Source organism: Mirounga angustirostris, unplaced genomic scaffold (genome assembly GCF_029215605.1).
Source record: "Mirounga angustirostris isolate CCGP_5_RB_7025 unplaced genomic scaffold, mMirAng1.0.hap1 SCAF_9, whole genome shotgun sequence".
Lineage (NCBI taxonomy): Eukaryota > Metazoa > Chordata > Mammalia > Carnivora > Phocidae > Mirounga > Mirounga angustirostris.
Genome location: NW_026991717.1, coordinates 101,709,071 through 101,736,326, shown reverse-complemented (window position 1 = coordinate 101,736,326; position 27,256 = coordinate 101,709,071). Strand labels below are relative to the sequence as shown.

Sequence of the window (27,256 nt, the reverse complement as noted above, 5' to 3'; positions counted from 1 at the left end):
TTGCAAGTGGAATCAGATTATTTTAGTAAAAATGACAAATGTGTTCTGTTTTCTTAGTAAATCTATAAATGCTTGTGGAAATACCATGCTTCATATAAAGAGGTCGAGGTGGTACTACGTAGGAGTGTAGAACTCAGGAGACATAAAACTGACTTCTACCACTAATGCTTTCTCTGCCCTTAGTAGCTAGTCACTGTTCCTTTCGAAGACCCAGATTTCTCAGCTATGAAATGCAAGAGGTTAGTATAGCATAATTCGGTATTTCTTAGTGTGGTCTATGAACCTCTGAGGGTCCCCGAGACCTTTTCTAAGGACCAGGTCCATGAAGCCAAAATTGCCTTCATAATAATACAAACACGCCATTTGCCTTTTCCACTGTGCTAATGTTTATTCTAACGGTGCTAAGGCAATCATGTGCTTTTGTGGAAATTAAACCAGTGGCACCGAACTGTATTAATGGCCACTGTATTCTTCGTGGCCATGCACTTGCAGCTAAAAATAATGCCAGTTTCACTTAAGTATGCTTTTGATGAAGCAGCAAAAAATTACTTTTATTAAATATTGAGGCTTTCAAATATTCTATATGATGAAATGGGAAGTATGAAAAAAAGCATTTAGAAGTTTATAACAGTATGGAGGTTCCCTAAAATATTAAAAATCAAACTACCATGTGATTCAGCAATCCCGTTTCTGGATATTTATCCAAAAAAAAAAACAACCCCAAAAAACCCCGAAATCAGGATCTCAAAGAGAGATCTGCTCCCCACGTTCACGGTAGCATTATTTACAATAGCCAAGATATAGAAACAACCTGAACGTCCACCAGTGGGTGAATGGATTAAAAAAAAAAAGTGGTAAAAACATCTAGTAGGATATTATTCAGCCTTTAAAACAAGGAAATCCTCACCAAGTGGCCGGTTAGCTCAGTTGGTTAGAGCGCGGTGCTAATAAAACAAGGAAATCCTGCCACATGCAACAACATGGATGAATCTAGGGGACGTTACAAACACTGCAGGATTCCAATTACGTGAGGTACCTAAAACAGTCAAATAGGGACTGTAGCATGGTGGTTGCCAGAGGCTGGTGGTGGAGGGAAGTGGGAATCATTGTTCAACAGCTCCAAAGTTTCAGTGCCACAAGATGAAGAAGTTCCAGAGATATGCTGTCTAATGCTGTGCCTATGGTAAAAATACTGCATTGTGCGTTTGTCGAGAGGATGGATCTCATGTTAAGAGTCTCATGAATCTTTCACTCACTCTGCACTTGCAGAGATGAGAAGCAAGAAAGTGAGCCATGGGAGTGGAATGTGCACGACAGTGAAGAGTACGCGATCTGTCACAACATGTCCCTACAGAACAGTGATGAAATTACAGGTGCCTCTGCAGTGTCGGGTTAATTTTAAAGTGGTAAAAAATGTACCACCACAACTGTAAAAATTTTCTTGATGTGCTTTTTTTGGTGTTGAGAATCTGCTATTCTCTAGGGTAAAACGTGTGTAAAAAAACTTCCTATGTAAAAAAAAAAATCTTGTCAGTAGAAGATTTATAATTTTGGAAAGTTATTAAAAAATTATTATGAAGTCCCATAAAATTAGCAGGGAAGTGTATGCAATACGTATTTAGGAAAGGATTTTCTCTGGTAGAATGAGAAGAAAAAATATTTAGAATATTATAAAATGGAATTGTATGAGGAGTAAAACCATTGTTAATATTTTGTCTAAATATGATAAATCTTACTTTTGAGGCACTTTAATAATTGTGTCTACATCTATGACTATGACTCTAGGACTGTTTAAGTTTATTTTTTTTAATTTTTTAAAAAGATTTTATTTATTTATTTGAGAGACAGTGCACACACAGGAGAGGAACAGAGGGAGAGGGAGAAGCGGGCTCCCTGCTCAGCCCCTGTTTAGTTTTTTTAAAAAATAGCTAACACATTCACATGTTTCAAAAATCATAGTGTGAGGGGCGCCTGGGTGGCTCAGTTGGTTAACTGTCTGCCTTCGGCTCAGGTCCTGATATTGGGGTCCTGGGATGGGGTCCCCTGTTGAGCAGAGAGTCCAGAGAGTCTGTTTCTCCCTCTCACTCTCCCTCTGTGCTCTCTTCCTCTCGCAAATAAATAAAATCTTAAGAAAAAAATCATAGTGTACAATACCTCTCTGTGTACCACCTGCCCAATCCTCTTCCCCACAAAGGCAACTGCTTTAATAATAATGTCTTATTTATCCTCTTGGAACTTTTTAGTGCATGTAAGCATTATTTAAATCATTTAACTATGCTAATATTTAATAATTAATATACTACTTAATATTTAATATATATAATAACCTAAATTTATTAACATTGAAGATTAAGTAATCTTAATTGAATATATTATCAATGGCTCAATATAATAATATTAATATTTAATTCATTAAATATGTTTGGAGCTCTTCCCATGTCCATACATAGAGCTTTTTCTTGTTCTGTTTCATAGCCTTAGAGGCCTCCCTCAACTATATGGCTGTACCTGAATTTACTGAAAGGGTCCCCTACTGAATGACATTTACATTGTTCGCAATCTTTTGCTATTATTATTATTTTTTTTAATTTAAATTCACTTAGCAATCTTTTGCTATTAAACCATGCTTTGAGCAATGACTTTGTAAAAATGTCATTCTGCATGAATGTAGGGGTATCTCTGGGGTAAATCTCTAGAAACAGAAGAGCTTTAGAAAGAGAAGAGCTGAGTCAAAGTGTAAGCATTTTTCATTTTTCACAAGCACTTCCAAATCACCACCCCACAGAGGTCATACCAATTTATAGGACTAGGAGAAGGTTTCCCCACATCTCTGACAAAACTGTTCGGATTTTTGTCAATCTAGTAAGTGAAAAATAAGATCTCTGTGTGATTTGAATTCACATTTCTCTTTTTTTTAAGTCAGGTTGAGCATATTTTCTTATTTTTCAGAGCTCCTTATTTCCCCTTTCTGATAATATCTAGGATACTGTTTGACACCTGTTTCAGTATCATTTATTTAATAATTTAATGTTCCATATAGAAATGCAAAGTCTCATGGTTCCCAATTTGAGTTTGCTTTTTTCCTCATTAGCCTTAATTTTAACTTTCTATTGTTTTAAAGTACCAAATCTTAGATATATTATTAATTCTCTTCTTCTTAAATTCATGAATTTTTTCACCATTATTATTTCCTTCCTTCTGCTTTCTTTTGATGTATTTCTGGACTTTCTATTATATACCGCTAAAGCTAGTCACGAACCTGTTCTGTATTTTCTTACTGTCATTTTTTAAAGAGAACTCTTGGAGACCAATGTTTAGTTCCCTGTTCCCTCCTTCCTTGTATAATGAAAGCACTTCAGATTTTTTTTTTTTTTACATTTTCTTCTGAGTATGAGGTCAGTCACAACTCATGAGTTTCGCTACATAATGTTCCCATAGTAATTTTTTAAAAGGCCTAATAACTGCAGTATCGATGTCCTTTCTGATTCAAGTGTTCAAACATGGCTTTTCAAAGTGGTTGGTTTTTAAAATTTTTATCATTATTAACGTGTATTTTTATTGCACTGAGACCTAAGAATGTAGCTTTTATAATTTCTGTCTGCAGTTTAGAATGAAGGTTTCCCCCTTAGTCTTTCAGTACCCAAACAGGAATTCATTTTCATATTATCCTCACCTCTTTCTCTGAGTACATCACCAAACACTACTGGGCTAATTCTGATTACATATCGAAATGCAGAACTGAAGGAGAGCGTGCTAAAATTTCCATGAAGAAAAGAAAGGTGTGTCCTGGGGATGTCACATAGAGCATGGTGCCTATAGTAAATACTATTGCACTGTGTCCATGAAAGTAGCTAGGAGTGTGGATCTTAAAAGTTCTCATCCCAAGGAAAAAGCTTTGTAACTCCGCGTGGTAGCAACTGTTAATAGGCCTTTTGTGGTGATTACTTTGTAATATGCGCAAGTATGGAATCATTACATTGGACACCTGAAACTGATGTCATGTTAATGACACTGCATCCAAAAGAAAAATCAAGATGTTACCTGAAACATGTCCATATCTTTATCATGTGTGTACTCCACCACCACAGTCTGATTCCTTGACAGAGTGTACGATATACTGTGTTGACCTTTGCAGCTGATAGCCTAATAATGAAATAAACACATATAAAAATTCAGTAAAATCTCATTTCAACAACTTAATCACAATTCTTATAGTTAACAAATATCACTCTACCAGCAAAACCAATACAAGCCAACAGTTTTTCTTTTTTTTAAAAAAGTCAGAGCCTGCCCCTGGGGCACCTGGGTGGCTCAGGTTGGTTAAGTGGCCGACTCTTGATTGCAGCTCAGGTCATGATCTCAGGGTCGTGAGATCGAGCCCCACATCTCCGGCTCCGCGGTCAGCCGGGAGTCTGCTTGAGGATTCTCTCTCTTCCTCTCCTTCCGCCCCTCCCCTGCTCACTCTCTCTTTCTCTAAATAAGTAAAATCTTAAAAAAAAGAAAGTCAGAACCAATCCCTGCTGTGCCCTGAATTACAGAGAAGTTAACAGTCACAACTCTGGCTTTACCCAACCCTCTATCTTTGTATGAACAATATTTAAGCCAAATCAAAGTTAATTTACTAGTTTGCAAGATTTAATTTAATCATATTTCTGAAAAAACATATACTTTCTCCATATTACCTTAACTCAGTGATTGAGTTTTTAGATTAATAGGGTTTATTTAAAAATTTAAAGTTTATTTCAACACTACAGCAGTTCAGTCAATGACATTTTGTTATATTTTCCCCATGCAATAGAGATTATAATCTAGCTAAAAAAAGTCAGTGAAAAAAATGTAAGTGTTCTATAAAGATATCTATACATTATTCTAGCCAGTGATCATACATTTACATAAGATGTATAACAGAGTATAAGTAGTTGCTTAACCCAGACATTTACTGAGTTAATAAAAAAGAAAGCTAAGTTAATTTTATCTTTTCTATTTTTAGACTAAAGCTAATAGCCTTTCTTAAAGAACCTACAAACCAGTAATACAATATTCTTATTTTCTTCATAATGATATATTTGAATGCATCTTAAGCTGTGGTCACACACTTTTAAGACTTCCAAATTAACAAAGTTTATTTAAATTGTACTCCAAATTATTTCAATTACATTTTATCCGTTCCACTTCAACCTAATTTATCTTCACTTCTACTCTTTTACAGTAAGTATAATAAATAAAATTTTAATGAGCCTTTCTATTAAACATTTATTGAATAATGACACTGTATGAGGACCAAGAGAGCATTTGGAAGTAGCTGGACATATAAAGCATGTTAATGAAAATGTACTCTGAACATTTATATTTGACTAATATAATTGCTTAGAGCAAAAAGTAGTACAACATTCCAAATCAACTTTGAAGTTAGCTTGGCTACTCTCATGGTTATTTAATCATCTGCCCTGAGGAACTTTGTGACTGAACTGTTTTGTTCTACGTGCTTCATTAAGACAATACAAGTATTAGAAATAATTTAAATATTTAATATGGCCAGATATCTACAAAAGACTTCTTAGACTAACAAAAAACGTCACTAACAAAAATAGTCTTAAATTTTCATTGGTCTGAGTTAGATAAATTTAATGGTATTGACATAAGTGACATTTTTTGAAAGCCTAACTAATAGCTATTTTCAAGATAAATGGATGTTTATATTATAGTTAAGTGAAAACACCCACTTTAGGAAAAATAATTTTATTAAACTGAAACTTATAAAACTAACAATCGGGGTGATTATTTATAAACTAATTTTGGTTTCCTTAAAAAGTATCTATTGCACTTAAAAGTATCCAATTTACAAATATCTCAACTTGAAACACAAGTTTCATGACACATATATTACATAAAATAAGAAATATCCGCAAAATCAGGAGTTCACAAGTGTCATAACAGAACTCCCTTTTAAAATGTCATACATTTTTGTATGATTGTACCTTCTTAAGTACAGTGTTTCTCGAACAGTTGCTTTAACTGGAAGAAAGTCACCTGAACCTTGGGAGACGTGTGGGAGAGCACCCTGCAGTGAAGTTTCTCCTATTATAACGTTTTACCTGAAAATTATTGTCATTTTTTATTCTCCTCCTATGCTGACTGGTTTTAACATCTAAACATTTCCAAACTTGCTGGGAAACTAATGCCCCGGGAGATCTCGCTGTACTCACCCCATTACCTGGCACAGTCCTGGGCATGCGACCCCACAGACACTTCTGCACCCCTCCAGGAAACACCAGAAATAGCCATTTTACAGGCCCTACGTCGTTGGTTCACCCAATTCTTCTGACATGTTTTACTCAAACTATTCTTGTGGCTCAGGTTAATAGAAGCCCCCACAGCACATGAAAGAGGCTACTGATAGAGAAGCCATACCCAGGGACTGCTCACGGTACAGGGGAGCACAAAACCTAGGCTGACCCCTGCCTGGCCACCCCCAACAGGGGAGAAAGCACAGGGACTCGGAAGCCTTGTATGCCTGATCCAGGACACCTTGAATGGTGAGCCCCCTTAAAACTTACAACTTCAAACTTCTGCCCGCTTTTTACGCAGGCAGATGCGGCTCAGTGTGAATGACCAGGGTTAGGAAAGGTGAGCACTTTTGGGTTAGGGAAATGCTTTTTCTGAGACTTTTTGATTAAGAAAGTACCACGGGCAGGCCATGTTCCAGAAGCTTCTGGATGTAGGGAAGATGGAGAAGTGGGAAAAGAGATTCTGCACGGAGAAACTGAATGGCTCTGAACCAACAGGTAATACACTCAGTACACTCCCCTGTGGGAGGGATGGCCATGGAACTTCAGAATTGGAGTGACAGCAACCTCTCCATTGCTTCTAGTTCTCGTAGTGATTTCCCTCTGTTAGGGCCAAGCCAGGAGAATGGGCCTGCCAGGACAGGGTCCTGAGAGCTGGCGGCATGTCAGGCTGCACCCACGGGGAGGAGAAGCATGGTGGGGAGCTGGCCCTCAGAAGACTGGGAATTAAGCCAGGACTGGGATTTGGAGCAAAAGGTGGCAGTCCAAACCAGCCCCCCTGAGGCCATCGGTGGCATCCTCAGAAACAAATGGAGAGATGCAGACAGCCCTTGATGACACAAATTGGGCTCGCATGATCTTGTGTTCATATTAAAGCCAAGAGTGGGGCCAAATTTGGTCAGTGGCGGGGGCGGGGGAATCAGAAGAGAGTTTAAGCTTGAAGTCTGTTTTTGCTTTCTTTCTGGCAAGTATCTAAGGCATCATTACACTCTTCTCTGGTTAGAGGTACCAGTTTTTTCAACAACACTTCTAACATTTAAAATAGGACTTTTGGAAATTCAGCTTCTAGTAAATTACAGATTTACTGACTTGAGTCAATCATTGCAGGTATTTTGGAAACACAAATTTCCCCAAGGTAACGAGTGGCTTTGAAACCTATTTCTGAAATATCATACAGGCAGGTAGGTAAGGCCTTCTCCTGGCACTCACTGTAATGTAGTTCAAACACAATTACTGTAACATAATGTAATTTTTATTATACCAACTCAAACTTGGAAACGAGACACTTTAAAATTGTAAGGAAAACCAGCCCAACTAGCTTGCCTGGTGGATTGTGCTGATCTCCCATATCTGCTTTTCTACTGTGCTGGGGGGGCAGGGCAGGGATGTAGTGTCTCTCTCTCTCTCTCTCCCCCTCGCTCTCAGCACTGTGAGTACCTTTATCTGTTCTTCCATCCCCAGCAATGAGGGCGCGGTAGGCTTTCAACCAATGTCAGAGGACTAAATGAACTGCTATAGACAGAAGATGAGATTTAGAGCTTCCGTCTTCATGTCTCCCTACCCCTCCCCTCCTTTTCATTCACAAAGGTACCCACAGGGACACCTCAGCTTAAATTTATGACATGTGATTTTTATGGGGTGAAAAATCACATTTGTGCAATTACAGATGAGACAATTACAATTACAGAATAAAGGATCCACAGAATAAAGGATTCCAGCTTTACCCAGCTTAGATAGTCAATCATTGCAGATATTCTGGATATAATGTACAAGTGTGTGTATACGTATTACCCTGCAATCCCAGTTGCCCAAGCTCAGCCCCTTCTGAGCCAAGACAGTTTCTTCCTTTCTTAGCTTTACTTGTGTCACAGGGTCTGCTCAGCTCAGCCTGCCTCCGCTACCCAGGGGAGCTAGAATTGGTTGTCCCGGTTCAACTCAGACTAAACGTCAGGGACTTTTCTGAGCCCCCAGACTGTAAAACAAACATGGCTCATAATGTCTACAGAATTTTCTTGCTCCTCTAAGGTGGTAGGTACATATCTAAAAGCACACACAGAGATATCAAATATGTAATGATACTGGAAAGGCAATCCTGCAGATGCGTAACAGGATGGATACATGTCTTCATGACAGCCACAGAGCTTTCATTCAAATTGTGGAAGAGGAAAATAATCAAATCATTCATTTGTTATGAAGCAGTGGGATCAGCTCTCAGTCACAGAGCAGAAGGGAAAAGCCTAATGACTTTCTCCCTTCTAGCTGAGCTGGCTTCCCGTGAAAAAGCCTGAAAATGCCAATACCAGCTCCCCTAGGCTCTGAAGCTAGCATGTGGAAATGTGACACAACCCTGACCAGTGGGACTTGGGAGAACTCTGGTGTGGGCCGCTTGAGGCTGGGAGCCATCAGGAGAGATTCTTTCCTTTCTCTGTTACTACAATAGTACCGTGATATTTGGAGTGGAGGTGGTCATCTAGCAGCATGACAGGAAGCCAAGAGACTCTCAGGGAAGTGGACCGAGCCCTGACATCTGTGAGTTGAACCACATCTGGAGCTACCTGCTCCAGACTACTTCTGAGAGAAAAAGGAGGGTTTTAAGGCTGCTTTTAGTTGGGTATTTTGTTCCTTGTGGTGTGAAAGCATCACTATACTCTTTGGCCCTAACTTTTTCTCCTCCTGGGTTTCCTATTTCAGTCAATGGTACAATCGTATTTCCAGCTGCCCCTACTTACAACAGCCCTCTCTTGCCATTGTTGTCCATGCACAATTAGCATTATCATCATGATTAAAGCCAGGAGCATTGACTTTGCTGCATTAAGGCAAAAATCAAATACAAATAGAAAAACAATGTGTTACATTTCAGGCTTTCTCCTCAAATACAAAACAGTTGTTGCGCAAAACTGATTTATTCCCCAAAGGAGTTTTACCACCAGCTCTTTTACAGACCAGAGCTTTCTGCTCTGGAGATGACTAGGCATGATCTAATTTGTCTTTATTGAATCTGGGTTGCCCTTAGGAACTAGCTTGCCCAACAGAATGCACAAGAAGCGACATATGGGACTACTTCCAAGGCTGGATCAGAAGAAGACTGACAGCTTCTCCTTAGCACCCTGGAACACTTGCTCTTGGGAGTCCCGAGCCCCCACAGAAGAAGCTTAACTACCCAGAGGCCACCATACTACAAGGTGAGGCCCTGCGGCCCGAAATGCCATGGGGAGAGAGGGAAGCCACAGAGCACCAAGACCCAGATATAGAAGTCTTCGAAGAAGCCTCCTTGGGAGTGGATCCTCTGGTTCCAACTGCCCCAAAATTCACCATGTGGATCAGAGACAAATGATCCATGTGTGCCCTGCCCCAAATTCCCGATTCACAGAATTATGAACAAAATCGAATGGGTTTTGCTAAGCTACTAATTTACCACACAGCAAAAGGCAACTGGGCCAGTCAGTTTTCAAAGCCTACTGGTGTCCGAGCATTTTGTCTGTCTCATGTAACTCAACACTTAAGACGTTATGGCTATCTGTGTATTCCCCTTACCCCTGCCCAAGGGTACGGGATTAGGTGTGTGGCCAGAGCGGGTAGCCCAGAGCCTCCACACAGAGCAGGGGTTAGGCTGCCCACGGCGGCGTCCTATGCTCCTGAATGCAGGCTAAGAGGTGGCTGTCTGTGGTTTGAGCAAATATGTATTTTTACTGTGATATCCTTCAGTTGCTGGATGAGATGGAAACAAAGCTTTGTATCAGTATTTAAAATTAATATTTATAGATTAACACATAAAAGGAATCTGGAAGGCATTCGAAGCATTCTCGGGGGAGGCAAAGCTACCGAGCACGTCACGTGGGCAATTTTCGGTCCTTACGCATTGGCATCAGGAATAGAAGGGATACTAGACTAGAAGGAGAAAAGAATCACTAGTTACGTTAGATACTACGAAGCCAAACTTCGGCAAACCACAAATATCCTGTACACCAGGGGGGGCATGCCTTACTAGAGTCCACCTCATTTAAGGGAATACAGTGTTTGTTGTGGAAGTGTGTGAACCTGAGTTTCAAATGAAATGTAACCAAATTCTTCTTCAAATCCACATCTGATTTTTCTATTGATGTGTTTCAGAACCAAATGACTCAAGAGTTTAATAATCTCCCTTGTCTAGACATCCCGGATGTCAACTCTGACAGGACGGCAGTCCCTGCTCCGGGGCCACGCAGAGTCTGACTACATCAAATGACCGTGGTTTTGGAAACAGCAGTACCCTGCAGAGCCTCCTCCATGAGTAGATATAATTAGGGTTGGGTTTGCCTTTCCAAAGCGGGGGCCAGACATCCGGTGTGGCTTACACACCGAAGGAACCTTTTCCAAATACATCTCAAAAGTTCACGGAGCTGCTCTGAAGAGCTTTGCATCACGTGTCCAAAGATAGTGATATTCTGTGAGGCTGTTCGCGGCACCCCCTCCCCTTCAGTTTCCAACAAAACATCTCAGGAAGAAGTCGAAGGTGATCTAACAGCCTACCCAACGGGAACAGTCCTAGGAAATGTCCTGCACATTCGACTTGGGAAGCCAGTGATGCCTTTGTCTTCTGGGTCCTGCCAAGAAACCTGTGAGCTTGTGTTCCCAACAGCCTTCTAAATGATGTCCACATCTCAGCACTCTTTACTGAGGCAGCGTAGAGAAATATAGGCTCCCTGGCCAATTTTTCTGCATGTTTATGGCAAGTTTATTTTCTGCCACTTTCCCTGCTAGTTCTAATTTGCAAGTTAATATTTTAGTCCATCCCATGATTTAAATAAATAGCTATGCAAAAATGATTACTGCACAAAGACCTGATAAAAATGGATAAATAACAACACTGACCTCTCACAGCCATTCTGGTTACTAAACACAAGTATTCTATGACAGGGTCTATCACTGTGGAAACATCTTAATTGGTATGGAAAAACATAATGGAAACCGTTTTGGGGTAGGACTGAATAGGGCCAATGAACTGAACCTTTTCTGTCTATCCAACCAATTGTTGGATTGTTGGATGTCCAGAACCAACTTCTGACATTTATGTTTATGGCAGAGGCGGGCCCACGTAGGAGCATATGAATGAGTTTGCCGTGAACTGTGCAGCAGCTTGGAAAGAGCAGAATGATTTCACCATCCAGAGCAGCATGTGCGCGAGGATGCTAGGGCCGTGCGGCGGGGCGCATGACCGCTGCCCTGGGAGGTCCCCAGCTCTGCATCACCTCACTGCAATGACCATCAATAACCCAGCACACGCCTGGGCACTGGGCAGAAGCAGCCATTCCCACTAGACGGTTGCCTCATTGGACTGCCTGGCTTATCCCGCTGACTTCCAAGTTCACGTGTGCTTTAGGAAAGGGGAATAAGACCACGTGTGGACACTGCAGAGATCAACTTGGTCAGTGGATTCTGATGCTGGGAAAACCACACACTGGACCCCACGTTTGAGTCCTGGTCCAGTCACTCACCAATGACAGCCAAATTCCATGAGCTCTTTAGTTATCTTTATCATTCATCGGCAGTGGGAGTTAGTGCCAGGGCACGGATTTCACTGTATTCAAAGCCGAGGGAACGAGGTACAACATGGCATTTCCTCTTCTCAAATACAAACCTGCCCTTAGAGCACTGCTTTGTGACCCAAAGGGATTTACCATCAGTTCATTGTAGTCCAGGAACATACGCTTTGGAGATTACCATTCTGTTTGGCTTTAAATATATGTTCGATATTGACTGTATTAATTAGAGATAATCCCAGTATGACAAACATGTTTTTCCAGAACTAATGACTTTTATGTCAGGCTGACAAGTATAATTAGGCAATAAATCCTCAATCAGTCTGGCTCAAATTGCTACAGGGAAGATGAGGTCTCTGCCATCCTTGTCAATTTATGTATAAAATATGTATGAGTGCTATTTCTAAAGAGAAGAGGTGGCTAAAGGAATTCATAATTTATTTTGTATGAACACACACTTTAAAATATTCTCTTTTCAAAGAGCCGTATTTCAAACAAGCGTCTGAACCATGGGTATGATTAGAAAGTCACAAGGTGCTAACTTGGATTTCATCAAAATCAACAGTGTTTCATGGAATAAATAAATAAAAAAGATAAGCCTGTTTGTTAGAGGCAATGGCTTTGAACTTGGCACTGGGCCACTCCCACACCTGCCTAGGATCGGCTCACTGAGCTATGTGATGAACCCTGGCAGAGAACTTACTGCATGCAGTCTGGACATGGGCTGGGTGGGTGGGTGAGGGGGAACGTGGTCCATCAATCCAGCAAACACAGATGCCAGAGAAGATACGAACCTTGGAGGGGAACCTGTTTCTAATTTGTAGTCACTCCTAATTATAAGGAAGCTGGATGTGGTCAGTGGGACAAGTCACAAGAGAGGACCTCAGACAGAGTTCAGAAAATATGAACCGTCAAGGGCTGCAGCTGGAGAGGTAGACAAGAACACACTCACATGCCTTGGGGAGACCTGTCCCGAAGGGATTCTACCACCTACATTGGATGAAAAGCTCCTCAAGTGCAAGAACTCCTGTCTTTCCAAATCAGCCTTCATTCAGGCAGTATCCTGCAAGGTTAACAGCACGGGTCAAGATGAATCCCCACGTGCCATCTGGACAAGATATTTAAGGGCTCTGTGCCTCAGTTTTATCATCTTACAAGTGTTGGTCCTGTGTCCAGGAAGGTCAACGTTGTCTCAGCAAGGTCATTGCTTCAGTCACATTTTATCACAAAGTACAGAACAAGTGAACGGTCAGCTTCCAGTCTGCATCGATTATTTCACATAATAGGTACCTTTAGAACCTACTAAGCTGCCTAATATGCAATCTCCTCTTCTATTAGTTATCTTATCTCCTCTCTTTTGGGAAATAGGGCTGAAGTGCAGTTTTCCCACACAGGAACGTGGTGGCTAGGTCACACATTAGTATACATAACATGCTCACATTACCAAGCCCATTCTGGGCACTAGTCACCATAAGTGACAGCATATTTCTTATGGTGACTTTCAAAGTGCACACTTTACAGCAGACATCTTTCCATATGGATTAAGAAGCAGCTCCCGCACAGAAGGAGAGGATGCAGGAGGGATACAGTCCCACAGGGGCCAGGCAACTCTGGAGCTTCACCGGTCTCCACGTACACAGCACATGTCAGAACCGCTGGTACCCAGAGTCAACCCCACAGCAAGGACCACCCCATCCACGGTAACCTGAAGAGTGGGGGCCACACTTGGAGAAACTGACCTCCAACAAAGTCATTCTTCAAAAAAGCAGTACTTTTGCTTTTGAACAGTTTATGGTTCTAGATGCGAACAAGGAGCATGGGAAGAAATGAAGATATTTCAGTGAAAATTAAAACAAAGATGGGATTTCTTACTGCCATATACCTTAAGCCAGACTGCGAAGCCTAACGGCAGTCTTACAAAAAAACAGGAGCTGGTAAGCTTTATGGAGAGATACTTAACCAGTCAATGGACAACACTCTAAAGGAGGCATATGAAATCTGTCTGCTGCAACATGTTTACTTATCTGAATAAGTATTTGCAGACACAGGGAGCTACTTGCCACAGGAAACAAAGCTAATTGAAAGAATGAGCCTGAATAAATACGACTTATAAGGAAAAACAAAGCATCGTGCAAATGACTAAGCTGAAAAAGATACATTGTTCAGTAATTCCATTTACATACTTCTTTTTAAGTAATGCATTTACTGGGTAAAACAAGGTATACCTTCATTTGTATATCATTCCACAACACATGTAAGTCAAATCATTATGCTGTACCCCTTAAATTTATACAATGCTGTATATCAATTATATCTCAATAAAACTGGAAAAAACTCCAAGGTATATCTTGTTTCTAAAGAGCACTGGATAAAAAATACATAGGTATCCACCACAAACCATGTGTTACAGTGAGTCAGTAGTAAACGCAAGCCCTAATTTGTTGCCTTGAGCAGGCAAACTTCCAGATGCTATAAACTAAATCTGATATGAAGCGACTTTATGTTAAGAAACACAAAGATGTATTTTAATATGTAGGCCAGTTTATCAACAGTCAAAATGATCCCTTGAGTAGTGAAGACTAAAAAGGCTGAAATTTACCCTTGCTCAAAATACCAAACCTTATGGATTATAGTGATAGAAGCAAAAGTCCTCATTTAAAAGATGTTAGGTTAAAAGGGGGAGGGGTAATATTTCAAATTTTTCCCCTCATTTTACTTTGATTTTTATTTTTATGGCTTGGCCTAGATTTAAAATTCAATAAGGCCACATCATAGTTATACAGAAACATGACAATATTTACTCTCAAAAGACGACATTTATCTTGGCAGCTGGTATCTTCAAGATGTGTAGCCTGCTAGAATCATACAAGTTCCAATCCTAATCCACAAAATTTTGAGTAAGACGATGGCTGTCTTTCCTTGGAAGTATAAGAAAACATAATGTACCTGACGTGTGTACCTACCAGCACACACACAAGCCATCCATAAATGCTTTTGGGAGAAGTTTGGATGTTACTTCTCAATCCTAATTCAACTGAACTTCTTAAAAGGGCCCTTATTATCTGCGTGTCCTTAGGCCATATTCTGAATCTATTTCTTTACCTGTAAAGTACTGCAACTACTTTAAACAGTTGTTGGAAAAACTCAGATGTTTGTAAAGGACCCAGAATACAGTGCCCAACATGTAATAATTATTATATTCAGCTATTTTTTATTACTAAAACATTCAAAATCTTTATTGGATAATTTAATCGTATAGGGTCTTCCAGGTTCTCGATTGATTTGTAAGGCAAAGGATATTTTTCATTGGTAATATGTGCACAAAGTACCAAATGTTACAGTAAATTAGTATGCTCCTTCCAATTCCAGGCCTCAAGCATAGGGAGAGGTGTTATTACCAATTTCCTGTGTATCCTTTCAGGGAAAATCTATGGCTATACTAACATAGTAGATATATTAAAAAATGATAGCATATTACACAGTGCCTAGCTACTAGTGCTGACTCATTCTTTTTGATGTACAAATGCAGACTGACTTTTCTAATAAATTAATAAATTTTTTCCCTATTTATTTATTCATTTTGCATATAGGGAGACAGAGCTATAGGATAAATTCCTAGAAATAAGATTATTGGATTAAATGGTATATAAAAAGTTATTGTCAAATTACTTTTCATAGAAGTTAAGCCAATTTGAATTCTTACCAGATATGAGTGTGTTTTCCCCCTCCTCACCAACATAGGGAGTAACTGTTATGGTCTCCACTATTGGATATGTGAAAAATGATGTCATTGTGCTTTCACTAAGCATTTCTACTATTATAAGTGAAGCTAAACATGTTTTAAAATGCTTAAAAGTCATCCCTTTTTCTTTACTATGAACCATTTACATACTTTGCCCATTACGCTTTTGGAATATTAGTCTTTTTCTTATTGATTTGTAGGCACTCTTTATATATTAAAGAGATTACCCTCATTGTTGGCTATATGAATTCCAAATTTCCCTACTCATTTGAGTTTTTACTTTACCTAAGATTTGCTTTTTGCCATGTAGATTTTTTTTTTTTACAAGTTTATACAGTGAAACTTTTTAAATTTGTTTTTATGGTTTCCAGAGTTTACTTCAGAATTAGAAAGGCTTTCCTCACTCTCAGATAAAGCAAAGAATTTTCTATTTTTCTTTAGCACATTTATGATTTTACTTTTAAGGTTTAAAAATATTACTTAAACAACTTGTCCGAATAGTCAGTGTTTATAAAGAAGACAGTTTCTGTTTTTAGTGTAAAGGTCATATTATACACATATCACATAAAATTTGTTTTTTTCTATGCACTGTCTATATGTTTTGAGGAAATTAGGTTATTTAATATATAATAATCATAACTCTTAGACTTCATTGGGTTGTACCCCTTTTCATTATATAGAACCCTTCTTTGACTTAATACTTTTACCATTAATTTATTCTAAAAGATTGTAAGTTCTGCATTCTTTGAATTTCATCGGTACGTTCTTCTCCATAATTTTACCCTCAATCTAAACCACTTTTAGATGTATCTTATACACAGCCTGTAATTGTATTTTTTTCGATGTGATCCAATTCTTTTAATATGTACATTTAGAACATTAATATTTATTGGTAAGTACAAGATAAATGCTGTATTTTCTGCTTGTATTGCTACTAGTCTTAACTAAAAACGGCTTTACTGAGGTATAATTGAGACACAATAAATTGCATCTACTTAAAATGTATAATTTAATAAGTTTTGACATGTTTATATACCTATAAAACCACCATCATAATCAAAATAATGTACATTTCCTTAAACCACAGAAGTGGTTGCACCATGCTCCTCTATAATTCAGTCTTCCCTTCCAGCCCCTTCCTCATGCCCAGGCAGCCAATTAACTGTTTTCTGCCACTACAGACTAGTTTGCATTTTCTAGAATTAAAAAATGGAATCTTAAATTATGTACTTTTTTGGGGGGTCTGGCTTCTTTTATTTAGCGTCATTATTTTGAGATTCCTTCACGTTGCTGTATGTATCAACAGTTTATTACCTCTTACTGGGTAGTAGTCTTCCCTTTAAAGGATATACTACAATTTGTTCATACAATTCATCTGTTGATGGACATCAAATTAGTTCTAGTTTTGGGCTACTGCAAACCAAGCTGTTATGAACATTTATGTAGACGTGTTTGTATAAACATGTAGTTTAATTTCTCTTGGGTAAATACCTATGAGTAGAATAGCTGGACACATGGTAGGTATAACTTTTTATTTTTGCTCTTAAAATAAAATTTATTAATTTAAAAAAGTTATCAGGAAAGAACACCTACAGGTCAGATATGATTAATAACTACTGTCAACACTGTATTGTTAACAAAGGATACAATATTATTATTTATAAGGTACTCATAAATAAAGAACAATGAATAATATACATCTTTTTTTAAGGATTTATTTATCTGAGAGAGGGAGGGAGAGAGAGAGAGCATGCATGAGCAGGGGGAGGGGCAGATGGAGAGGGAGAGACTCCTCAAGTAGACTCCCCACTGAATGCAGAGCCCAACACAGCTGATTCCAGGACCCTGAGATCATGACCTGAGCCGAAACCAAGAGTTGGATGCTCAACTGACTGAGCCACCCAGGCACCCCAGTATACGTTTAACTATTTCAGAAACTGCCAAATCATTTTTCAAATTGATTGTAGCATTCTGCATTCCAATCAGCAATGAATGGGAGCTCCAGGGGCTCCACATCGTGCCAACCCTTGGTATGGTCATCTTTCCATTTTAGTCATCCTATGAGTCTGTAGTGAGACCTCATTGTGGTTTTAAATATATTTCCCTAATGACGCTGAGGAAGGTTTTCATGTGCTAATTGCCATCTCTATCTTCTTTGGAAAGTTTTCAAATCTCTTGCTGATTTTTATTTTATTTATTTATTTATTTATTTATTTATTTATTTATTTATTTATTTATTTATTTTTAAAGATTTTATTTATTCATTTGAGGCACAGAGATACAGAGAGAGAGAGCATGAGCAGTGGGAGAGGCAGAGGGAGAGGGAGAAGCAGACTCCCGGCTGAGCCAGGAGCCCGATGTGGGGCTCGATCCCAGGACCCTGGGATCATGACCTGAGCTGAAGGCAGACGCTTAACCATCTGAGCCACCCAGGCGCCCTCTTGCTGATTTTTAAAAATTAGGTTTTCTTATTGAGTTTTGAGGACTCTATATATTCTGAATACAAATCCTTTACCAGATGTATGATTTGCAAGTATATCCCCCCACTCTGTAGCTCATCTTTCATGCTCTGAACAGTTTCTTCAAAAGAGTAGAAGTTCTTAATTTTTACATCTAATTATTTTGTTCTTTTATAAATCATGCTTTTGAATCTAAGAAATCTTTGTCTAATCCAAAATCAGAAAAGTTTTCTATGTTTCCTTTTAGAAGTTTTAGATTTAAGTCTATCATCCATTTTGATCTAATGTTTGATCTGGTAAAAGGTATGGATCAAAAAACCACATTTTGCATATGGATATCCAAATGTTCCAGCACCATCTGTTTAAAAGGCTATCTTTTTTCAACTGATTGCCTTTGCACCTTTGTTGAAAATCAACATATATATCTGGGTCAATTTATGGACTCTATTCTGTTGATCTATTTACAAGAATCAATACCACACTGTCTTGATTCTTGCAGCTTAAAAAAAAAAAGTCTTGAAGTTAGCATGAGTGTTCCAATCCTGTTCTTTTTCAAAACTATTTTTGTTTTTAGGTTTCTGCACTTTCAAATGAATTTTAGGATCAGCCTGTCAATTTCTAAAAAAAAAAAAAAAAATAAACTACTGGAATTTTGATTGGGATTGTATTGAATTTACAAGTAATTTGGGGAAGAACTGACACAATACTGAGTTTTCTGATCTACAAATATGTTATATCTCTCCATATATTTAGAGATATGATATATCTCTCAGCAAGGCGTTTTAGTTTTCAGTGTAGAAATATTGCACATCTTGTGTTAGATTCAACCCTTAGTATAGTCGATTCTCATTAGTGGTAGTTACATTCTATAAAGTTGTTTCCAACAATGAATTAGTGAATATGCAGGAAAATGCAGGTTCTTGTGAGCCTCTGGTCACATTTTTGTCAATCAATCAATATATAACCTTGTTTTATATGTTTCTGTTTAAAAACACCTTGGTTAATACATATTTCTTAGAAATAATTGTTTACAATATGAGAGCTGAAATTAAAAGGCAGACTGAAACCTTTTTCAACCTCAGCTTGCAACTCAAATTTTTCACCATGCTGCTCACGCCTACAAATAATGGAAAGTGATACACATATGGATTTTGAGGTTACAAATAAATTTTACTAAGTAAATTTACAAATATGGAATCTGCAAATAATGAGGATCAACTGTATTTTACATTTTTAAATGACTTTTTAAAAAATTTCACTTTCTCAGCTTCTGTAGTGTCATTTAAAAAAAATCTTTCATGGGGCGCGTGGGTGGCTCAGTCGTTAGGCGTCTGCCTTCGGCTCAGGTCATGATCCCAGGGTCCTGGGATCGAGCCCTGCATCGGGCTCCCTGCTCAGCGGGAAGCCTGCTTCTCCCTCTCCTGCTCCCCCTACTTGTGTTCCCTCTCTCGCTGTGTCTCTCTCTGTCAAATAAATAAATAAAGTCTTAAAAAAAAATCTTTCACATTATGGTCTTTGCTTTTTGCTTTATGTTCTTTATTTTATATGATTACTTAGAAAGGTTCTATTCTTGTGGTTACTTTATGTATAACTACATAGACATGGCTGTACTAACTCTAATATCAGCAATGATAAACGAGAATATTTGAATTACCTCTCTACCATCCTCCCACACTTTTGATTTTACAATGTTTATTGCTTTTTTTAACCATTAAATATACTTATAGCTTTGTTTTGATAGTTTTTGTCTCCCAGCAATAAAATCTGAAGATATTAGCATGCATACACTACACCTCTCACCTTTTCTACTCTTCCTCTCACCTAGTCTTCATTATTTCTATATTGTCAGAATTTATGACATTGACATTCTGTGGCAATCACTTTCTCTTTTTAGGCTTACAAAGCACAGTGAATCTGATGCTGAGATGCCACAGTCTCTTTGCCAAAGATTCTCCACTTACCTCCCTGTTTTGGCTGAAATCTGTCTTTTGATAATTTCTTTAGTAAGGGCTTTTAAAAATTCTGTATCTTAAATTCTTGCATGTTCATCAATATTTGTCTGTTGGCTGTATATTTAAAAGAAGTCTGGGATAAGTGAAGAAATCTTGAGTCACTAGATTATGAAACCCTTCAGCAAAGGAATCAAAGCATCTGGAGTCGTGCAGGGACCTACAGAACAACCGCAGATGAATGGGTCACTACCGAAAATAGATACAAGGTATTGTATACAAAAATGCTGTGCTCTGTGCATATTCTATCCTAAAACTTTTACATCCTGGTTATATTTGTTGAGAATATCATCCAAAGAAATCAGGGATATTATGTAACACAAGAATCAGGTTGTGATGGCAACAGCAGTAGGACAAAATGGGACAGTAGAAAGAATTTCAGATGAGGAGTGACACACTTAGGGTGAGGTTGAGCCCCACCACAACGAACAGAATTCTTGGGCACATTACTAAAACCTAACAAATCTGGTCAAAGAGGAAAGAAGTAGCACAGATTTTAAATGCCATTTTCCATTGTAATATAGTCTGTGTATGGAGAAGAATTATCTTTATCAACCCCTCCCCCAACTTAAGCTATTTATTCAAATTAGTTTACATTCCTTGAGAAATTAAGGGCTGAAAGATAAGAATGGGGGTAAGGGACATCTCAATGAAAATGGTCTGATGTGAAAAATCTACAGATAATATATTTATGCACAATCAAACAATCAACGGGAAAGTAAAGCGGCTGGACATGGGAGTATGGTGGGATTTCAGATCTGATTTGGTTATTAAGTCATTAAGATGATTACCATCGATTACAAGGTCTAACCATGCAGTAGATAACACAGTGTTTATTCCTTGGGCAATGCTGTGGAACAGAACTCTGAGAACTGCCGCTAAAATGACCAGGGTCAATGCTGCGTTCTTATACTTGCTATCTAGCTAAAGGAAGGCACATGAAAGAACAGATCTGCCTTAGGACTCTGCCTGTAGATTGCTGCTTAAAATAAACCTGCCCTGCCTCTAGTAGTTTTTGGAAAGAGAGAGAATATACAGAAGTTTGACAAACAAACGTGTTGCTATCTAGTGGATGGAACCTGTGCTGAATGGTAAGCCCTAAAGCTGTCACCTATCAAAGAAACTTCAAGAGTAGAACTCTAGGAGACCAGAGCAGACAAGTCTCATTGACGGTAGGTACTTGGGAAGTTAGCACTCTTCGGCCACATGTTTATATGTTAAGTTAGTTCAGTGAGTAATCTGCATGCACACAATACTCTGCTTGGATGCAAGTGTAACTAAAAATAAACTCAAAACAGATTTATAAAATAAGGTAATCTGTACCTTCATAGGCAAATTAGCAATCATTTCTGCATTGACAGTGCTTTTTCAAGGCAGAACATTTGGATGTATGTTATTTCACTTAATCATCTGATCCATACAACAGCTATGATGTAGATATAATTATCCCCATTTTGTACAATAAGGAAATGGACTTGGAGAGGATAAGCAATTGCCTTAGCAAATGGGTGGGTCTACAACTGCATTGCATCCTCTCTTCATTATACTTTTTAAAAAAATTTTTTTATTTAAATTCAATTTAGTTAACATAGTGCACTATTAGTTTCAGGGGTAGAATGTAGTGATTCATCACTTGCATACAACACCCAGTGCTCATCATATCACGTGCCCTCCTTAATGTCCATCACCCAATTACCCCATCCCCTACCACCTTCCCTCCAGCAACCCTGTTTGATCCCTATAGTAAAGAGTCTCTTATGGTTTGCCTCCCTGTTTTTATCGTACTTTTCCTTCCCTTTTCCTATATTCATCAGTTTTATTTCTTAAATTCCACATGTGAGTGAAATCATATTATATTTGTCTTTCTCTGGCTGATTTAGGTTTGTTTTTTGTCTTACAAAAGAATTTCCAAATTTGGGGGGCGAGGAAGAGACTCAGATAACCTTTCACAATCACTTGTAATTTATGAGATCATTGCTTTGCAAATCCCCCTGACAGTGATGTAGTTGTCACCTATCATACCCCCTTTCTGTCATTAGAAAGGAAGGACTGTTAAGTGAAGTAAGAGAGAACCAGGAAAGGATGGTATCATGGAAGTTGAATCTGTAAGAATGAATTACAAAAGCAAGCCATAATCCAAATTGTAGCTGGGGCAGAGGGATTAAGCAGGAGAGATCAGGAGGCCAGTGAATTTAGGTCACTTGTGCAATCGCTGTACCCAATTAAAATTTAAGTATTAACACAAGTTGAAATTGAGGCACATTCTTCAGAAGTTTCTAGAATCTCAACAGCACACCATTCTTGTCAATCCAGTCTGAAAAACTTCCCAAACTGAATAGCCTGAGAGGCTCTGTGGTAGGTAGAAACCTATCTTTCTGTAGCCAGAACATTCAGGGGGAAAAAAAATCCAATCCCTTCCCATACAAGAGTCCTTCAAATACCTGGAGACAATAGTTTGGACCTCACCTCCAATATTTCCTTCTCTTGGTGAAACATCTCCCATTCCTTCCAATTTTTTTCAAAACTCCTGGCTCCAAATCCCCTTATTCTCTTGGGGGTTATCCTACTCTGAACACAGAATGAGCCAACAATTCTGCTTGTATCACTTAAGCATAAGATTGTATTAGCTTCTTGAGGTACTCATCATATTATTTACTCACACGAGCATCATCAGACCTCAAATTTGGTTTATGAAAATCTGTTTTGCATACTTTAAAAATCAGCTTTCAGGATAATTTACATTTACTAAAATTCACCAATTTTAAGTGCACAGTTTGAGGACTTTGACAAATGAACAGTCACATACGTAGCCATTTCTTCAAGATTTAGAACCGTTCCATCATCCCAAATGACTCTGCAGGCAATCCCCTTCCCCACTTTTCCAACAACCACTCATCTGCTTTCTGTTGGTACAGAACTAGGTCTTTTCTAAAATTTCATGCAAATAAAAACTTAGTCTTCTGTATTTAGCTTCTCTAAATTACCGACCCCTTTTGAGATCTACCTCTGTTGCTGTGTGTATACATAATTTGTTCCTTTTTCTTTTAAAAGTATGTATGTATGTATGTATGTATTCACTCATTCATTTATTTATTTATGATACAGAGAGAGCATAGAGGGAGAAGCAGGTTCCCTGCTGAGCAGGGAGCCCAATGTGGGACTCAATCCCAAGACCTTGAGATCATGACCTGAGCTGAAGGCAGACGCTAAACCGACTAAGCCACCCAGGTGTCCCTGTTCCTTTTTCTTTTATAGCTGTATTCCGTTGTATAAATACACTATAATTTGCTCATCCATTTGTCAGTTGATAGATATTTACATTATTTCCAGTTTTGTGCTATCATGAATAAGGCTATGGATGTATGTTTTCACTTCTTCTGGGTAAACTCCTAGGAATGGAAGGCTGGGTCATATGGGAAGCAGAAAGAAAACTATTATTATTTCTTTGTTCACACAACATGTCAGACATTCAACATGTGAGTTTTTCACACCATGCCCTTCTGACACTAACTGTCTGGAGTTAGCACAGACCCCAAAGGTTGAAGGTTCAGTCCCACAAGATTGCCCCCACTTCAGACATCAATCACAAGTAGTAGGTCCCTAGGTTATTCAAACTTTTGTCCAACTTGGCTACAAATTGATGGTTTCCATGACCCCCACCTTGGGTTTGATGATTTGCTTCAGCAGCTCACAGAACCCAGGAAAAGTTTCCTTACTGTTACTGACTTATTGCAAAGGACATTCTAAAGGATTCAAATGAACAGCCAGATGAAGAAGTACATAAGGAGAGGTCTGGAGGTGTCTTGAAGGCAGGAGTTTCTGTTCCCTTGGGGTATGCCACCCTCTTGGCACATGGCTGTGTTCACCAACACAGAAACTCTCCAAATCCCGAACTTTTTGTGGAGGCTTCATTATGTAGGCTTATGATGAATTATTAACTTAATTTCCAGCCCCTCTCCCCTATTTGGACAATGGGGGGGGGGGCTGAAAGTTCCAAGCTTCTAATCAAGATGTGGTCTTTCTAGTGACCAACTCCCATTCAGGAGTCCACCAAGGGTCATCTCATTAGAATAAAAGATAGTCCTTTTACCCAGGACATCCCAGGGGATTCATAAGCTCTGCATCAGACACGCCTACCACTCAGGAGATTACAAAGGTTTTAGGAATCGTGTCAGAAACCAATATATATTTCTTATTTCACATGTATAGGTGTACATTCACTTGCCCCCCCCCCAAAAAAATTCTGGGATTTTGATTGGAATTGTGTTGAATCTATAAATCAGTTTTTGGAAAACTGACATCCCAAGTCTTCCAATTCACGAACATGTATCTCCCCCTTTCATTTAGGTATTCTCTAGTTTATCTCAAGGTTTTGCAGTTTTCAGTGTATAGTGTTGCATATATTCTATTTACTACCAAGTATTTCATATAGCATTTTCAATGTTTTGCTTTCAAATTTTCCATTATCAACTGCTAAATGCTAGTATAGAAAAACAATGACTTTTACATATTGGTCTTGTATCTTATAAGCCCGCTAAATCTATTTATTAGTTTGAGATTAAAAAAATTTTTTTTCTTGTATCCACTGTAGGATTTTCCACGTGGATCATCTTATGGTCTGAGAATAAAGACAGTTTCGCTTCTCTGCCTGCCCCCAAGGTGTATGCATTTTATTGCTTTTCCTTGCTGTACCATACCGTAAGGTCTCCACTACAATGTTCAATAGAGCTAATGAGGGCAAACATTCTTTCCTGGGTCCCAATTTAGTATAATTACCTGTAAGTTTTTCATAGCTATCCTTTATTGAGTTAGGGCTTTCCTTTTATTCCTAGTTTCCCTGAGAGATTTCATCATGAATTAGTGGTTAGTTGATCAAATGCTGTTTGTGCACCTTTTGAAATGCTCGTATGGTTTTCGTTCTTGTCAGCAGATAATGGTGAATGACATTGATTTCTGAATGATGAACCAACATTGCATTCTTGGGATAAACAATGTAAGAATCTTACAATTTCCTCCCTCCTGTCTTTGATGTTACATTCATACGGTCATGTTATGAGCCCCATAACATTAGTATTCATTTTGCTCTAACCAGTTAATCATCTTAGAGAAATCAAAGATAAGAAATGTCTTTTATATTTATCCTCATTTTTACCATGTTTGGGGTACTTTGTGTAAATCCAAATTTCCATCTGGTATTTTTTTTTTTTTCTGCTGAAAACCTTTAACATTTCTTGTTGTGCTACTTTGCTGGTGACATTTTCAGCTTTCTTTGAAATAGGTCTTTATTTTTATTTTTTAAAAAAAGATTTATTTATTATTTTAGAGAGAGTGCAGGGAGGAGGAGCAGAGGGAGAGGGAGACTCTCAAGTGGACTCCATGCTGAGCATGAAGCCCAACACGGGCTTGATCTCATGCCTCTGAGATCATGACTGAGCGGAAATCAAGAGTGGGACACTTAACCAAATGAGCCACCCCTTTATTTCCATTTTTGAAATACAGAATTCTAGGGTTGAAAGCCTTCCTGTTCTGTTTCTATACCTCCCTTCTGGTACTTTAAAGATGTTGGTCCACTGTCTTCTGTCATGCAGCATTTCTGATACGATTTTTTTTTTCATCCTTTGTTCTTCTCTGCATATTGCCTCATTTTTCCTCTGGATGCTTTCAAGATTTTATTTTTGTTTTTGGCTTTTGGCCATTTGATTGCAATGTGTCTTACTGTGGTGTTCCTTATGTCTCTTTTCTTTGGGGCTGAGTGTCTTAGATATTGGATTTATCATTTTCATACTATACCTTGGGTAATTGAATTTAAATAAAAAAAAAAAGAGGGGGTGCCTGGGTGGCTCAGTTGGTTAGGTCTGCCTTTGGCTCAGGTCATGATTTCAGAGTCCTGGGATCGAGCCCCACATTGGGCTTCCTGCTTCACAGGGAGTCTGCTTCTTCCTCTGCCTGCCACTCCCCCTGCTTGTTTGTTCTCTCAAATAAATAAAATATTTAAAACAAACCAAAAAAAGAAAAATCCATTCTAAAAAAGAATATTTGGAAATTTCTTGGCCATTCCTTTCTTTCCTCCTTTACCCCTATTTTTCTAGGACATCAAATACACATATTTGAGACCACCCGTTATTTTTCCACAGTCAACGGTGGTTCTTCATTTTTTTTTTCGGTCTTTTCCCCTCTGTCTCATATCAGCCATTTTCTACTATGTCTTCAAACTCACTGACCTTTTCTTCTTCAGTTCCTGATCTGCTTGGACCTCAGGACTTTTCACTTTTCAACCTTTTAGTTGGGTCCTTTTGTACTTTCATTTCTCTCTTCAACATGCTCTTGTTTTCTTCTACACTCTGGACCATAGGGAATGTAACAACAGCAGTTGTTTTACCCTTGTGTCCATTAATCCCATCTGTAATTTCTGGGTTTGTTTCTACTGATTATTTCCCCCCTCAGTAATAGGTCATATCTTACTCCTTTTTTGCATTTCTGGTAATTTTTGATTGGATGCTAGACACTTAATTTTATGGTTTAGGGTACCGGATTTTGTTCAGGGTGTTGGACTTGTTCTGGCAGGCAGTTAAAGTTATTTCAGGTCAGTTTTTCTCTCTCAAGGCTTGCTTTTAAACCTTTATTAGGGCATGGCCAGAGGACACTTTGATCTAGGGATAATTCAGCCTCATTACTTAGGATAGAGCCTACAGAAGAATATCACCTATTTCCCTTGCATTATGAGGTCTTTCTATTCTTCAGGCGGGATCATAAACTAATCCCCAGCCCCTTGTGAGCTACAGAAATCATCTGATCTATGGCTTTCTGGTGGTTCCTTTCCTACCCTAGAGTTTTACCCACACAGGAGCAAAGCAGAAATTAGCCAACAGCTTAAGAGGCATCCTCTGCAGCTATCCAGAGCTCTTTCTCCCTTATCTCTGGTACTCTCCTTCACAAATTCTAGCTGCCTCAACTGTAATCTCTGGCTCAACTCAATGAGATCACAGGGCAGTTTGGTTCCTCATCCCTGTGCTTGAGCTTGGAAACTGCCTTCAGGTAGTAAGATGGGGTGGGGGGGCTTGCCTCCTTTATTTACCTTCTCTAAGAGATCACAGCCCTGAGCTGCCTGTTGTCCAGTGTCTGCAAAGAGTTATTCAATATATTTTGTCAATGTTCTAGTTGTTTACAGGAGGAAGAAGCAGGGAATTTCTGCAGTAGTCAATTCTTCACAGGTAGAAACAGAACTCTCTTTTGCACACAT

At 38.7% G+C, this 27,256-nt stretch overlaps 1 protein-coding gene across 2 annotated transcripts in view; it reads right to left on the bottom strand.

Moving 5' to 3' along the window:
- The window catches only part of PELI2 (pellino E3 ubiquitin protein ligase family member 2), a 208,021-nt gene that overhangs the window by 27,578 nt on the left and 153,187 nt on the right, over nucleotides 1–27,256 (bottom strand). For both annotated transcript variants that reach the window (XM_045900925.3, XM_045900924.3), the window contains one exon: nucleotides 4,042–4,143. In XM_045900925.3, the coding sequence (XP_045756881.1) occupies nucleotides 4,042–4,143 (102 nt within the window). The remainder of the gene's footprint in view (nucleotides 1–4,041; nucleotides 4,144–27,256) is intronic.